This window comes from Hyperoodon ampullatus, assembly GCF_949752795.1.
Source record: "Hyperoodon ampullatus genome assembly, chromosome: 2".
NCBI classification, from domain to species: Eukaryota; Metazoa; Chordata; class Mammalia; order Artiodactyla; family Ziphiidae; genus Hyperoodon; species Hyperoodon ampullatus.
In genome coordinates this window covers 166,499,195-166,514,712 of record NC_136915.1, presented here as the reverse complement: position 1 = coordinate 166,514,712, position 15,518 = coordinate 166,499,195, and the positions used below count along the sequence as shown (strand labels likewise).

Sequence of the window (15,518 nt, the reverse complement as noted above, 5' to 3'; positions counted from 1 at the left end):
GGATGTGGAAGCCACTATTGTTTCTTAGTTATTCTGCATATTGTACCACAGGTTAGACTATCTCATGCCTCAAAGTGTTATATCATTTAACAGCACAAAACAGTACCAGAAGTAACACTTCCATAGCACTTACTATGTGCTGAGCACTGTTCCAAGTACTTTACCTGTTTTTTGGGGTTTTTTTTTGCATCTGCTAGGAATAAAATTTACCTTCAGAAAAGAGAAGTCTCATGAAACAGGCGAGAAGGGTGTTAGGAAGAAATTTTCCTCTACTCTTTTAGGTTCTTTGGCTGGCCTAAGAATTACATTGACATGAGCTAGATTAACAGGAGAAAATCAAACAAAAGTTTAGTAACATGTATACATGGTAGAGACCCAGGAAAACGGAGTAATTCTCCAAAATGGCTGAAGCCCTTCCTTCAATACCATCTTCAGTTGAAGACAAAAGAGGATGTTGGGGGTAGTGTTTTGGAACTTCAGAGGGAAAAAAGGCAGTTCACATGGAGATGGAAAAGCAAATATTTGGTAAATAGATGTTTGCTGGGCCATGCAGAGACAATGGGACACAGAATGGACTGTGATCTCTAGGCCCTGCTGAGTTTCCCCCATCACACCTAGCCCATATCCTTTGCAGCTCTGTTCCAGGAACAGGCCCTCTATCTAAATTTAGTCAGTTAGGGGGAAGGTCAAAGATTTTTCCTGAGTCTTTTTGGCCTTGGTTTGTTCCATCTCTAAATAATTTGCATGCCAAAGAGACATTTTGGCGTGGGAAATTTTGCTCCCCTACAAGGGGAAGTTATAGAGAAATGAGAGGCAGAGTCATAATGTCCAAGAGACCTAAAATAAGACTGGAGGTCAAGTGTTAAGGGGGAGGAAAAGCTTCTCTCTTGACAAGTCTGTTCTCCAAAGGCCATCATCCTGTTCTGTGTTTTCAGTCAAGAGATAGTTTAGAGGGAGGAGTCTTGTCTGAAGAAAAGGGTAGGTTTTAGGGAATGACAAAAGGTCATCACAGTCTTATCTGCTCTCAGAAGCTCCTGTGGCTTGGCCCTTAATAGCGGAAAGTGAGCCACCTCTTCTTTCCTCTCTAGGAGAGCATGAGCCAGGCTGGAAGTAGAAGTAGCGGCCCTTTCTTAGATCTTTTTCCTAGCGCAGTCCCCATTTAGGCTTTTTATGGGCTCTGGGCTAAATATAGGTTTAATGTTAAAATAACTTTTTTTTTTGTCCTCCTCCCAAATCTCTTCTTTGTTTTCAGGTCCCTTAACATTCCTTTCAGTTGGAGGCAAAGTCTTTTATCAGTTATTAGAGTTAAAAAGCATAAAAGGAAAATTCCCTTTTGAAGATGCATGTTGAGTTGAACCTATTTAAATCAAAGTATAATCAGTTGGGATGGATAAATTGGGAATTTGGGATTAGCAGATACACACTACTGTATAAATTAGATAAAAACAAGGACCTACTGTATAGCACAGGGAACTATATTCAATATCTTGTAATAACGTATAATGGAAAGAAATCTGGAAAAGAATATATATGTATACACACACACACATATATGCATATAAAACTGAATCACTTTGCTGTATACCTGAAACATTGTAAATCAACTATACAATTGAAAAACAAAAAGTATAATCAGTAAATTACCAAGAGTAACTATGTGAGGTGAAGGATGTTATTGTGGTAGTTATTTTGCAATATATATTGATATAGTGTATCAGATCATTATGCTGTACATCTTAAACTTGGTGCATTTTTTCTAAGTTGTCCAATTAATATGCATAGGGCCATTTGCAGTATTTATTTATTATCCATTTGATGTCATGGGGTCTGTAGTGATATCCACTCTTTTGTTCCTGGTATTGGTAATTTGTATCTTCTTTCTTTTTTGCTTTGTGAATTTAGCTAGAGGTTTATCAATTTATTGGTCTTTGTAAAGAACTACCTTTTGGTTCCATTTATTTTTAATTTTTTCTGCCCCCAGTTTTATTGATTTGTGCTGTTATCTTTATTTTCTCACTTCTGCTAGTTTTAGATTATTTTGCACTTCTTTTCCTAGTTTCTTAAGGTGGAAGTTTAGGTTATTGATTTTTGGATGCCTCACTTGAAATACTTATAAGCATTTATACCTCTAAATCTCCCTATGTACACTGTTTAGATGTATCCCACTAATTTTGATTTATTGTATTTTCATTTTTGTTCAGTTCAAAATATTTTCTAATTTGAGCCTTCCTCTTTGGCTTAGATCCATGGAGTATTTAGAAGTGTGTTATTTTATTCCCAAGTATTTGGGGATTTTTCAGATGTATTTCTGTTGTTGATTTCCAGTTTACTTGTATCACGGTCACTAAACATATTATTTCACATTTAAAAATTTTCTTAAAGTTTGTTTTATAATCCAGGAAATGGCTTGTTTTGGTGAATGTTCCATGTGCATTTGAAAAGAATGTGTACTCTGCTGTTATTTGGTGGAGTGGTATATAAATATTAGATCCTGCTGTTGATGGTGTTCAGTTCTTCTATAACATTGCTGAATTTTTGTAAACTTCATTACTGTGAGAGGAATGTTGACGTCTCCAATTATAAATGTGAATTGGTCCATCTCCTTTCATTTCTATGAATTTTTTGCTTCATATATTTGAAAGCCTGTTGTTAGGTGCATACACTTACAAGATTCTTATGTGTTCTTGTTGAATTGATCCTTTTAACATGGTGCAGTGTCCTTCTTTATACGCAGTGATTTTTTTTTCTTGCTTGGTAGTCTGCTTTGTCTTTTATTAATATAGTCTCTTCAGCTTCCTTTTGATTAGTGTTTTCATGGTATGTCTTCTAAGCTCATTTTACCTTCAACTTGCCTATGTCACTATATTTAAAGTGGGTTTTTTTGTAGACAGAAAATAGTTGTCTTTTTTTAAACATAATCTGAAAATTTTGTTTTTTAATTGTTTAGGCAGTTTATATTTAACATAAATATTGATATGTTTAAATTTAAGTTTACCATTTTATTATTCGTTTCCTACTTGTTTCTTATTTTACATTTCTTTATTTCTCCTTTGCTGTCATCTTTTGGATTATTTGAACAGTTAGTATTTCATTTTTATTATATTTCTTTATATAATTATTTTAATGGTTGCTCTAGGGATTGAGGTCTTTGTTTCTTAAATATAGCAGAAATGCAATAAAAATTTGGTTGGTTTAAACCTAACCACTTAACTTTTCATGGCTGTCTTCTTCTTCTTTTTTTTTTATGTTTAATGTAGTAGACAGTTTTACATTTTATTATTTGCTGAATGATTTGAAAATGCACCCGAAATTTGATTTATGGTTCAAAAGTAATTCTTGAAAACAGTGAATAATTAAAGTAGTTTTATTTTTATAATTTAAAAGGATTATAGTACAGGTAGATATTAGAGGTATTATTTCTCTATCTATGCCCGTATATATATATTTTGATTTTTAGAATTTTATTTGTTTTTTTTATACAGCAGGTTCTCATTAGTTATCCGTTTTATGCATATTAGTGTACACATGTCAATCCCAATCTCCCAATTCATCCCACCACCACCACCACCCCCTCACGCCCACCACTTTCCCCCCTTGGTGTCCATACCTTTGTTCTCTACATCTGTGTCTCTATTTCTGCCCTGCAGACTGGTTCATCTGTACCATTTTTCTAGATTCCACATATATGCATTCATATACAATATTTGTTTTTCTCTTTCTGACTTACTTCACTCTGTATGACAGCCTCTAGATCCATCCATGTCTCTACAAATGACCCAATTTCGTTCCATTTTATGGCTGAGTAATATTCCATTGTGCATATGTACCACATCTTCTTTATCCATTCGTCTGTCGATGGGCATTTAGGTTGCTTCCATGACCTGGCTATTGTAAATAGTGCTGCAGTGAACATTGGGGTGCATGTGTCTTTCTGAATCATGGTTTTCTCTGGGTATGTGCCCAGTAGTGGGATTGCTGGGTCGTATGGTAGTTCTATTTTTAGTTTTTCAGGAACCTCCATACTGTTCTCCATAGTGACTGTATCAATCAATTTACATTCCCACCAACAGTGCAAGAGGGTTCCCTTTTCTCCACACCCTCTCCAGCATTTGTTGTTTGTAGATTTTCTGATGATGCCCATTCTAACTGGTGTGAGGTGATACCTCATTGTAGTTTTGATTTGCATTTCTCTAATAATTAGTGATGTTGAGCAGCTTTTCATGTGCTTCTTGGCCATCTGTATGTCTTCTTTTGAGAAATGTCTATTTAGGTCTTCTGCCCATTTTTGGATTGGGTTGTTTGTTTTTTTTTAACATTGAGCTGCATGAGCTGTTTATATATTTTGGAGATTAATCCATTTATTGTTTCCATTACTCTAGGAGGCGAATCAAAAATGATCTTGCTGTGATTTACGTCAAAGAGTGTTCTTCCTATGTTTTCCTCTAAGAGTTTTATAATGTCCAGTCTCTAATCCATTTTGAGTTTATTTTTGTGTATGGTGTTAGGGAGTGTTCTAATTTCATTCTTTCACATGTAGCTGTCCAGTATTCCCAGCACCACTTATTGAAGAGGCTGTCTTTTCTCCATTGTATATCCAGGCCTCCTAGTCATAGATTAGTTAACCATAGGTGCGTGGGTTTATCTCTGGGCTTTCTATCCTGTTCCATTGATCTATATTTCTGTTTTTCTGCCAGTACCATATTGTCTTGATTACTGTAGCTTTGTAGTATAGTCTGAAGTCAGAGAGTCTGATTCCTCCCGCTCCATTTTTTTCCCCTCAAGACTGCTTTGACTGTTCAGGCTCTTTTGTGTCTTCCTACAAATTTTAAGACTTTATGGTCTCGTTCTGTAAAAAATGCCATTGGTATCTTGATAGGAATTGCATTGAATCTGTAGACTGCTTTGGGTAGTATAGTCATTTTCACAATATTGATTCTTCTAATCCAAGAACATGGTGTATCTCTCCATCTCTTTGTATCATTTTTAATTTCTTTCATCAGTGTCTTATAGTTTTCTGCATACAGGTCTTTTGTCTCCCTAGGTAGGTTTATTCCTAGGTATTTTATTCTTTTTGTTGCAATGGTAAATGGGAGTGTTTCCTTAATTTCTCTTTCAGATTTTTCATCATTAGTGTATAGGAATACAAGAGATTCCTGTGCATTAATTTTGTATCCTGCAACTTTACCAAATTCATTGATTAGCTCTAGTAGTTTTCTGGTAGCATCTTTAGGATTCTCTATGTATAGTCATGTCATCTGCAGTGACAGTTTTACTTCTTCATTTCCAATTTGTATTCCTTTTATTTCTTTTTTTTCTCTGATTGCCATGTCTAGGACTTCCAAAACTATGTTGAATAATAGTGGTGAGAGTGGACATCCTTGTCTTGTTCCTGATCTTAGAGGTAATGCTTTCAGTCTTTCACCATTGAGAATGATGTTTGCTGTGGGTTTGTCATATATGGCCTTTATTATGTTGACGTAGGTTCCTTCTATGCCTGCTTTCTGGAGAGTTTTTATCATAAATGGGTGTTGAATTTTGTCAAGAGCTTTTTCTGCATCTATTGAGATGATCATATGGTTTTTCTTCTTCAGTTTGTTAATATTTTGTATCACATTGATTGATTTGCATATATTGAAGAATCCTTGCATCCCTGGGGTAAATCCCACTTGATCATCCTTTTAATGTATTGTTGGATTCTGTTTACTAATATTGTTTTGAGAATTTTTGCATCTATATTCATGAGTGATATTGGTCTGTAATTTTCTTTTTTTGTAGTATCTTTGTCTGGTTTTGGTATCAGGGTAATGGTGACCTCACAGAATGAGTTTGGGAGTGTTCCTTTCTTTGCAATTGTTTGGAAGAGTTTGAGAAGGGTAGGTGTTAGTTCTTCTCTAAATGCTTGATAGAATTCACCTGTGAAGCCATCTGGTCCTGGACTTGTGTTTGTTCGAAGATTTTTAATCACAATTTCAATTTCATTACTTGTGACTGGTCTGTTCACATTTTCTATTTCTTCCTGGTTCAGTCTTGGAAGGTTATACCTTTCTAAGAATTTGTCCATTTCTTCCAGGTTGTCCATTTTATTGGCATAGAGTTTCTTGTAGTAGTTTCTTAGGATGCTTTGTATTTCTGCACTGTCTGTTGTAACTTCTCCTTTATCATTTCTAATTTTATTGATTTGAGTCCTCTCCCTATTTTTCTTGATGAGTCTAGCTAATGGTTTATCAATTTTGTTTATCTTCTCAAAGAACCAGCTTTTAGTTTTATTGATCTTTGCTATTATTTTCTTTGTTTCTATTTCATTTATTTCTGCTCTGTTCTTTATGATTTCTTTCCTTCTTCTAACTTTGAGTTTTGTTTGTTCTTCTTTCTCTAGTTCCTTTAGGTGTAAAGTTAGATTTATATTATTCTTATTTTGTTTTCTTTAGAGTCTAGTATGGTGGTACAAACATTGAAATAATAATAATAGTAGTATAAATTTGTTCCAGGCACTTTGGTTTATGTTCAAAGTATTGTTATATTTAATCTTCTTAATGATTTTAAGGTGGTTTATTTCCATTTTATTGATATAGTACTGTGACTCAGCAAAGTTAAGTATTTTGTCCAAGAGCACACTCTTTTTTTTTTTTTCTTAATTTTTTATTTTTATTTTTTGCTTTATAACAAATTTAATCAGTTATACATATACATATGTTCCCATATCCCCTCCCTTTTGCATCTCCCTCCCACCCTCCCTATCCCACCCCTCCAGGCGGTCACAAAGCACCGAGCTGATCTCCCTGTGCTATGCGGCTGCTTCCCACTAGCTATCTACCTTACGTTTGGTAGTGTATATATGTCCATGCCGCTCTTTCACTTTGTCACAGCTTACCCTTCCCACTCCCCGTATCCTCAAGTCCATTCTCTAGTAGGTCTGTGTCTCTATTCCTGTCTTACCCCTATGTTCTTCATGACATTTTTTTTTCTTAAATTCCATATATATGTGTCAGCATACAGTATTTGTCTTTCTGACTTACTTCACTCTGTATGACAGACTCTAGGTCCATCCACCTCATTACAAATAGCTCAATTTCGTTTGTTTTTATGGCTGAGTAATATTCCATTGTATATATGTGCCACATCTTCTTTACCCATTCATCTGATGATGGACACTTAGGTTGTTTCCATCTCCGAGCTATTGTAAATAGGGCTGCTATGAACATTTTGGTACATGTCTCTTTTTGAATTATGGTTTTCTCAGGGTATATGCCCAGTAGTGGGATTGCTGGGTCATATGGTAGTTCTATTTGTAGTTTTTTAAGGAACCTCCATACCGTTCTCCATAGTGGCTGTACCAATTCACATTCCCACCAGCAGTGCAAGAGTGTTCCCTTTTTTCCACACCCTCTCCAGCATTTATTGTTTCTAGATTTTTTGATGATGGCCATTCTGACTGGTGTGAGATGATATCTCATTGTAGTTTTGATTTGCATTTCTCTGATGATTAAAGATGTTGAGCATCCTTTCATGTGTTTGTTGGCAGTCTGTATAGCTTCTGTGGAGAAATGTCTATTTAGGTCTTCTGCCCATTTTTGGATTGGGTTGTTTGTTTTTTTGTTATTGAGCCGCATGAGCTGCTTATAAATTTTGGAGATTAATCCTTTGTCAGTTGCTTCATTTTCAAATATTTTCTCCCATTCTGAGGGTTGTCTTTTGGTCTTGTTTATGGTTTCCTTTGCTGTGCAAAAGCTTTGAAGTTTCATTAGGTCCCATGTGTTTATTTTTGTCTTTATTTCCATTTCTCTAGGAGGTGGGTCAAAAAGGATCTTGCTGTGATTTATGTCATAGAGTGTTCTGCCTATGTTTTCCTCTAAGAGTTTGATAGTGTCTGGCCTTACATTTAGGTCTTTAATCCATTTTGAGCTTATTTTTGTGTATGGTGTTAGGGAGTGATCTAATCTCATACTTTTACATGTCCCTATCCAGTTTTCCCAGCACCACTTATTGAAGAGACTGTCCTTTCTCCACTGTACATTCCTGCCTCCTTTATCAAAGATAAGGTGACCATATGTGCGTGGGTTTATCTCTGGGCTTTCTATCCTGTTCCATTGATCTATCTTTCTGTTTTTGTGCCAGTACCATACTGTCTTGATTACTGTAGCTTTGTAGTATAGTCTGAAGTCAGGGAGCCTGATTCCTCCAGCTCCATTTTTCGTTCTCAAGATTGCTTTGGCTATTCGGGGTCTTTTGTGTTTCCATACAAATTGTGAAAGTTTTTGTTCTAGTTCTGTGAAAAATGCCAGTGGTAGTTTGATAGGGATTGCATTGAATCTGTAGATTGCTTTGGGTAGTAGAGTCATTTTCACAATGTTGATTCTTCCAATCCAAGAACATGGTACGTCTCTCCATCTATTTGTATCATCTTTAATTTCTTTCATCAGTGTCTTATAATTTTCTGCATACAGGTCTTTTGTCTCCTTAGGTAGGTTTATTCCTAGATATTTAATTCTTTCTGTTGCAGTGGTAAATGGGAGTGTTTCCTTGATTTCACTTTCAGATTTTTCATTATTAGTATATAGGAATGCCAGAGATTTCTGTGCATTAATTTTGTATCCTGCAACTTTACCAAATTCATTGATTAGCTCTAGTAGTTTTCTGGTAGCATCTTTAGGATTCTCTATGTATAGTATCATGTCATCTGCAAACAGTGACAGCTTTACTTCTTCTTTTCCGATTTGGATTCCTTTTATTTCCCTTTCTTCTCTGATTGCTGTGGCTAAAACTTCCAAAACTATGTTGAATAAGAGTGGTGAGAGTGGGCAGCCTTGTCTTGTTCCTGATCTTAGTGGAAATGGTTTCAGTTTTTCACCATTGAGGATGATGCTGGCTGTGGGTTTGTCACATAGGGCCTTTATTATGTTGAGGAAAGTTCCCTCTATGCCTACTTTCTGCAGGGTTTTTATCATAAATGGGTGTTGAATTTTGTCAAAAGCTTTCTCTGCATCTATTGAGATGATCATATGGTTTTTCTCCTTCAATTTGTTAATATGGTGTATCACGTTGATTGATTTGCGTATATTGAAGAATCCTTGCATTCCTGGAATAAACCCCACTTGATCATGGTGTATGATCCTTTTAATGTGCTGTTGGATTCTGTTTGCTAGTATTTTGTTGAGGATTTTTGCATCTATGTTCATCAGTGATATTGGCCTGTAGTTTTCTTTCTTTGTGACATCCTTGTCTGGTTTTGGTATCAAGGTGATGGTGGCCTCGTAGAATGAGTTTGGGAGTGTTCCTCCCTCTGCTATATTTTGGAAGAGTTTGAGAAGGATAGGTGTTAGCTCTTCTCTAAATGCTTGATAGAATTCGCCTGTGAAGCCGTCTGGTCCTGGGCTTTTGTTTGTTGGAAGATTTTTTATCACAGTTTCAATTTCAGTGCTTGTGATTGGTCTATTCATATTTTCTATTTCTTCCTGATTCAGTCTTGGCAGGTTGTGCATTTCTAAGAATTTGTCCATTTCTTCCAGGTTGTCCATTTTATTGGCATAGAGTTGCTTGTAGTAATCTCTCATGATCTTTTGTATTTCTGCGGTGTCAGTTGTTACTTCTCCTTTTTCATTTCTAATTCTATTGATTTGAGTCTTCTCCCTTTTTTTCTTGATGAGTCTGGCTAATGGTTTATCAATTTTGTTTATCTTCTCAAAGAACCAGCTTTTAGTTTTATTGATCTTTGCTATCATTTCCTTCATTTCTTTTTCATTTATTTCTGATCTGATTTTTATGATTTCTTTCCTTCTGCTAACTTTGGGATGTTTTTCTTCTTCTTTCTCTAATTGCTTTAGGTGCAAGGTTAGGTTGTTTATTCGAGATGTTTCCTGTTTCTTAAGGTGGGATTGTATTGCTTTAAACTTCCATCTTAGAACTGCTTTTGCTGCGTCCCATAGGTTTTGGGTCGTCGTCTCTCCACTGTCGTTTGTTTCTAGGTATTTTTTAATTTCCTCTTTGATTTCTTCAGTGATCACTTCGTTATTAAGTAGTGTATTGTTTAGCCTCCATGTGTTTGTATTTTTTACAGCTCTTTTCCTGTAATTGAGGTCAAGTCTCATAGCATTGTGGTCGGAAAAGATGCTTGATACAATTTCAATTTTCTTAAATATACCAAGGCTTGATTTGTGACCGAATATATGATCTATCCTGGAGAATGTTCCATGAGCACTTGAGAAAAATGTGTATTCTGTTGTTTTTGGATGGAATGTGCTATAAATATAAATTAAGTCCATCTTGTTTAATGTATCATTTAAAGCTTGTGTTTCCTTATTTATTTTCATTTTGGATGATCTGTCCATTGGTGAAAGTGGGGTGTTAAAGTCCCCTACTATGATTGTGTTACTGTCGATTTCTCCTTTTATGGCTGTTAGTATTTGCCTTATGTATTGAGGTGCTCCTATGTTTGGTGCATAAATATTTACAATTGTTATATCTTCTTCTTGGATCGATCCCTTGATCATTATGTAGTGTCCTTCTTTGTCTCTTCTAGTAGTCTTTATTTTAAAGTCTATTTTGTCTGATATGAGAATTGCTACTCCAGCTTTCTTTTGGTTTCCATTTGCATGGAGTATCTTTTTCCATCCCCTTACTTTCAGTCTGTATGTGTCTCTAGGTCTGAAGTGGGTCTCTTGTAGACAGCATATATATGGGTCTTGTTTTTGTATCCATTCAGCCAATCTGTGTCTTTTGGTGGGAGCATGTAGTCCATTTACATTTAAGGTAATTATCGATATGTATGTTCCTATTCCCATTTTCTTAATTGTTTTGGGTTCGTTATTGTAGGTCTTTTCCTTCTGTTGTGTTTCTTGCCTAGAGAAGTTCCTTTAGCATTTGTTGTAAAGCTGGTTTGGTGGTGCTGAACTCTCTCAACTTTTGCTTGTCTGTAAACATTTTAATTTCTCCTTAAAATCTGAATGAGATCCTTGCTGGGTAGAGTAATCTTGGTTGCAGGTTTTTCTCCTTCATCACTTTAATTATGTCCTGCCACTCCCTTCTGGCTTGTAGAGTTTCTGCTGAGAGATCAGCTGTTATCCTGATGGGGATTCCCTTGTGTGTTATTTGTTGTTTTTGCCTTGCTGCTTTTAATATGATTTCTTTGTGTTTAATTTTTGACAGTTTGATTAATATGTGTCTTGGCGTATTTCTCCTTGGATTTATTCTGTATGGGACTCTCTGTGCCTCCTGGACTTGATTAACTATTTCCTTTCCCATATTAGGAAAGTTTTCAACTATAATCTCTTCAAATATTTTCTCAGTCCCTTTCTTTTTCTCTTCTTCTTCTGGAACCCCTATAATTCGAATGTTGGTGCGTTTAATGTTGTCCCAGAGGTCTCTGAGACTGTCCTCTGTTCTTTTCATTCTTTTTTCTTTATTTTGCTCTGCAGCAGTTATTTCCACTATTTTATCTTCCACCTCACTTATCCGTTCTTCTGCCTCAGTTATTCTGCTATTGATCCCATCTAGAGTATTTTTTATTTCATTTATTGTGTTTTTAATCGATGCTTGATTCATCTTTAGTTCTTCTAGGTCCTTGTTAACTGTTTCTTGCATTTTGTCTCTTCTATTTCCAAGATTTTGGATCTTGGAAATAGAATCTTGGATCATCTTTACTATCATTATTCTGAATTCTTTTTCAGGTAGACTGCCTATTACCTCTTCATTTGTTAGGTCTGGTGGGTTTTTATCTTGCTCCTTCTCCTGCTGTGTGTTTTTCTGTCTTCTCATTTTGCTTATGTTACTGTGTTTGGGGTCTCCTTTTTGCAGGCTGCAGGTTCGTAGTTCCCGTTGTTTTTGGTGTCTGTCCCCAAGTGGCTAAGGTTGGTTCAGTGGGTTGTGTAGGCTTCCTGGTGGAGGGGACTAGTGCCTGTGTTCTGGTGGATGAGGCTGGATCTTGTCTTTCTGGTGGGCAGGTCCACGTCTGGTGGTGTGTTTTGGAGTGTCTGCGGACTTTTTATGATTTTAGGCAGCCTCTCTGCTAATGGGTGGCGTTGTGTTCCTGTCTTGCTAGTTGTTTGGCATAGGGTGTCCAGCACTGTAGCTTGCTGGTCGTTGAGTGAAGCTGGGTGCTGGTGTTGAGATGGAGATCTCTGGAAGATTTTCGCCGTTTGATATTATGTAGAGCTGGGAGGTCTCTTGTGGACCAGTGTCCTGAAGTTGGCTCTCCCACCTCAGAGGCACAGCACTGACTCCTGGCTCCTCAATTTGGGATGATTTGTTGTCTATTTATGTATTCCACAGATGCAGGGTACATCAAGTTGATTGTGGAGGTTTAATCCGCTGCTTCTGAGGCTGCTGGGAGAGGTTTCCCTTTCTCTTCTTTGTTCTCACAGCTCCTGGGTCTCAGCTTTGGATTTGGCCCCGCCTCTGCGTGTAGGTCGCTGGAGGGCGTCTGTTCTTCGCTCAGACAGGACAGGGTTAAAGGAGCAGCCTCTTCGGGGACTCTGGCTCACTCAGGCCGGGGGGGAGGGAGGGGCTCGGAGTGCGGGGCGAGCCTGCAGCGGCAGAGGCCGGCGTGACGTTGCACCAGCCCGAGGCGCGCCGTGCGTTCTCCCAGGGAAGCCGCCCCTGGATCCCGGGACCCCGGCAGTGGCGGGCTGCACAGGCCGCCGGAAGGGCGGTGTGGATAGTGACCTGCGCTCGCACACAGGCTTCTTGGCGGCGGCAGCAGCAGCCCCAGCGTCCCACGCCCGTCTTTGGGCTCCGCGCTTTCCGCCGCGACTCGCGCCCGTCTGTGGAGCTCCTTTAAGTAGCGCTCTTAATCCCCTCTCCTCGCGCACCAGGAAACCAAGAGGGAAGAAAAAGTCTCTTGCCTCTTCGGCAGCTCCAGAGTTTTCCCGGACTCCTCCCCGGCTAGCTGTGGCACATTAGCGCCCTTCAGGCTGAGTTCTCGCCGCCAGCCCCAGTCCTCTCCCTGCGCTCTGACCAAAGCCCGAGCCTCAGCTTCCAGCACCGCCCGCCCCGGCAGGCGAGCAGACAAGCCTCTCGGGCTGGTGAGTGCCGCTCAGCACCGATCCTCTGTGCGGGAATCTCTCCGCTTTGCCCTACCCAGGTACGTGGGGAGTTTCTTGCCTTTTGGGAGGTCTGGGGTCTTCTGCCAGCGTTCAGTAGGTGTTCTGTAGGAGTTGTTCCACGTGTAGCTGTATTTCTGGTGTATCCGTGGGGAGGAAGGTGATCTCCGTGTCTTACTCTTCCGCCGAGCACACTCTTATTAGTAGTGAAATTTGAGTTCAGACTCAGATCTATTTGACTCTAAAATTCATGTTTTACCATTAGTCTAGTCATTCATTTCACTGGTACTTGTTGAGTACCTTGTATGTGTCAGGTACCATATTACTTCTGATTGGAAGTCAACATAATCCTTGCGCATATAATGTTTCCTCTCTTCTGGATGAGATAGCCATTAAAGAAATAAATATAATAATAAGAAATATGTGTAGTTATATTGTAGTAAGTGCAGTGAAGGAGAAGGACAAGGTATGCTGGGAATCAAAAACATGGAAACTTCGTTTAGCTTCTTTGTAAAGTGACATTAGGAGGTAAGTATCCAGGATTGATGGGAGTTAGCAAAGAGTAGGAGGAAAAGCTGTATTGGCAGAGAGAAAAGGATGTCCCAAGACCTTGAGTGGGGAAAGAATTTAAAGTTCCCAGAGCTGAAACAAGGCCAGAGTGGCTGAAATGTAGTAACAGTCTTTGGGTGTGAGATGAGGCTTAAGAGAGAGGCAAGGTCCAATTTATCTAGGGCTTTGTAGGCTGTGCTAGGTTGGTTAATTGCCTGCTGCCTTAATTTTTCCTCCTTAATCAAAGGCCATTTAGAATATAAACCATTTATAAGGTGATAAGTATCTACTTCCATGAATTAGCTGATGGATATAGCTGGTATCTCTTTACCTCAGAGCAAGGTAGTCAGTCCTGAGAATCCAGCATCACTTGCTTATCTGTCTGCCCTGGAATCTGTGCTGTCTCAGGTTTTTCTGATAAAAGAAATTGGGTTTTCTCAAAATGGTTAGTAGGTTTCATTGTATTGGTTAAAATAATACTAAAATAACCATACATTTAGAATATTATGTGAAGAACAATATACTTTAAAAATTTTTTCAACTTCACACATGCTGTAGATCAAACATGACATGCTGCTCCTCATTTTAGCTCTTTTTAAGGACCACTGAAATATACTATCTTTCAATGTTTTCTTCAAATTCCCTTTTTAAAAAAAAATATTTGTTTATTTGACTGCGCTGGGTCTTACTTGCAGCATATGGGATCTTGTTCCCTAACCAGGGATTGAACCTGGGCCCCTTGCATTGGGAGCGTGGAGTCTTAACCACTGGACCACCAGGGAAGTCCCTCTTTCAAATTTCTAATGTTGAAACATGTTTATATCTTTCTCAGTCTGAGGGAAAAGGCCATACCAATGCTGGAGATGCAATATATGAGGTGGTGAGTCTACAGCGAGAGTCTGAGAAGGAGGAACCAATCACTCCTACTAGTGGAGGGGGCCCGTTGTCACCCCAGGAGGATGAAGCAGAAGAGGGTAAGAAGTGAAATTTATTCAGTTCCCTATCTTTACAGAGCTGCTTTACTTATAATCCTCAACGATGTGTGGTGTGTGTGTGTGTGTTTGTGTGTGTATATGCGCGCGCGTGCCTATGGGAGGGATAAAGGGAGGAGTGGTGATTCTCTGTAGTCTCTGCTACTCTTAGACTAGATTCTACTAGATGCAGAAGAGAATTTGGTCTATTGGTTCCTTGGTTGAATACTCCCCAGTCCCACTTATGCAACTATTTAAATTTGACAGCCTAACTTTGTTGTCTTGCTCCCTATTTTAAGTATTTTTGAAGTGTTTAATGAGAAATTTCAAATTCTCTCAAGTGTTTTTAGAATTTCAGTGATATGTCATGTCCTACTCCTCATTTGACATTATTCAGTTCTGACTTGTTTTTTGTTGTTGCCTTTTCACTTACCATTCACTTTTTTGAAATACTAGCTGGTATCTGCTCTGTTTACTACTTGAATGCTGCTGAGAGATGCTAACCAACCTCACGAGAGTCACACTTCATTTGGCTCTGTGCTCAGTTCTTTTTATAGAAATTGGAGCTAAATGACAGATCTTTACTTTTAACCTTTATATTATCTGCTTACAGGGTAGGGTTTATTAAAAGAAAATTTCTTAATTTATGTTATCTTTGAAAAGGGCATTTTAGAATTCTCAGTCTTTCTCTCTATGAAACCATTCCTTTCTTTGATTGCCATAAAAGTAAGTTATTTTTAGTTAATATTTGTTGAGTGCTTAGTATGCTAGACATTATTCTGTTTCATTTTAAAAATTTATGAAGGTATAAATTACATACAGTAGAATGTACATGTTTTAAGTGTATGGTTCATCAAATTTTGGCAAATGGATATACATCTGTATAACTACCGCAAGAATCATGATATAAAACATTTCCATTAACCACTCCTCACTCCACCCTCCCCCCGGCCAAATTTCCCTC

General features: G+C 38.0%; 1 protein-coding gene across 2 annotated transcripts in view; it reads left to right on the top strand.

Moving 5' to 3' along the window:
* Positions 1-15,518, top strand: part of RABGAP1L (RAB GTPase activating protein 1 like) — a gene marked incomplete at both ends in the record, with an annotated part of 630,503 nt that overhangs the window by 62,021 nt on the left and 552,964 nt on the right. For both annotated transcript variants that reach the window (XM_079698675.1, XM_079698674.1), the window contains one exon: positions 14,416-14,557. In XM_079698675.1, coding sequence (XP_079554801.1) covers positions 14,416-14,557 — 142 coding nt within the window. The remainder of the gene's footprint in view (positions 1-14,415; positions 14,558-15,518) is intronic.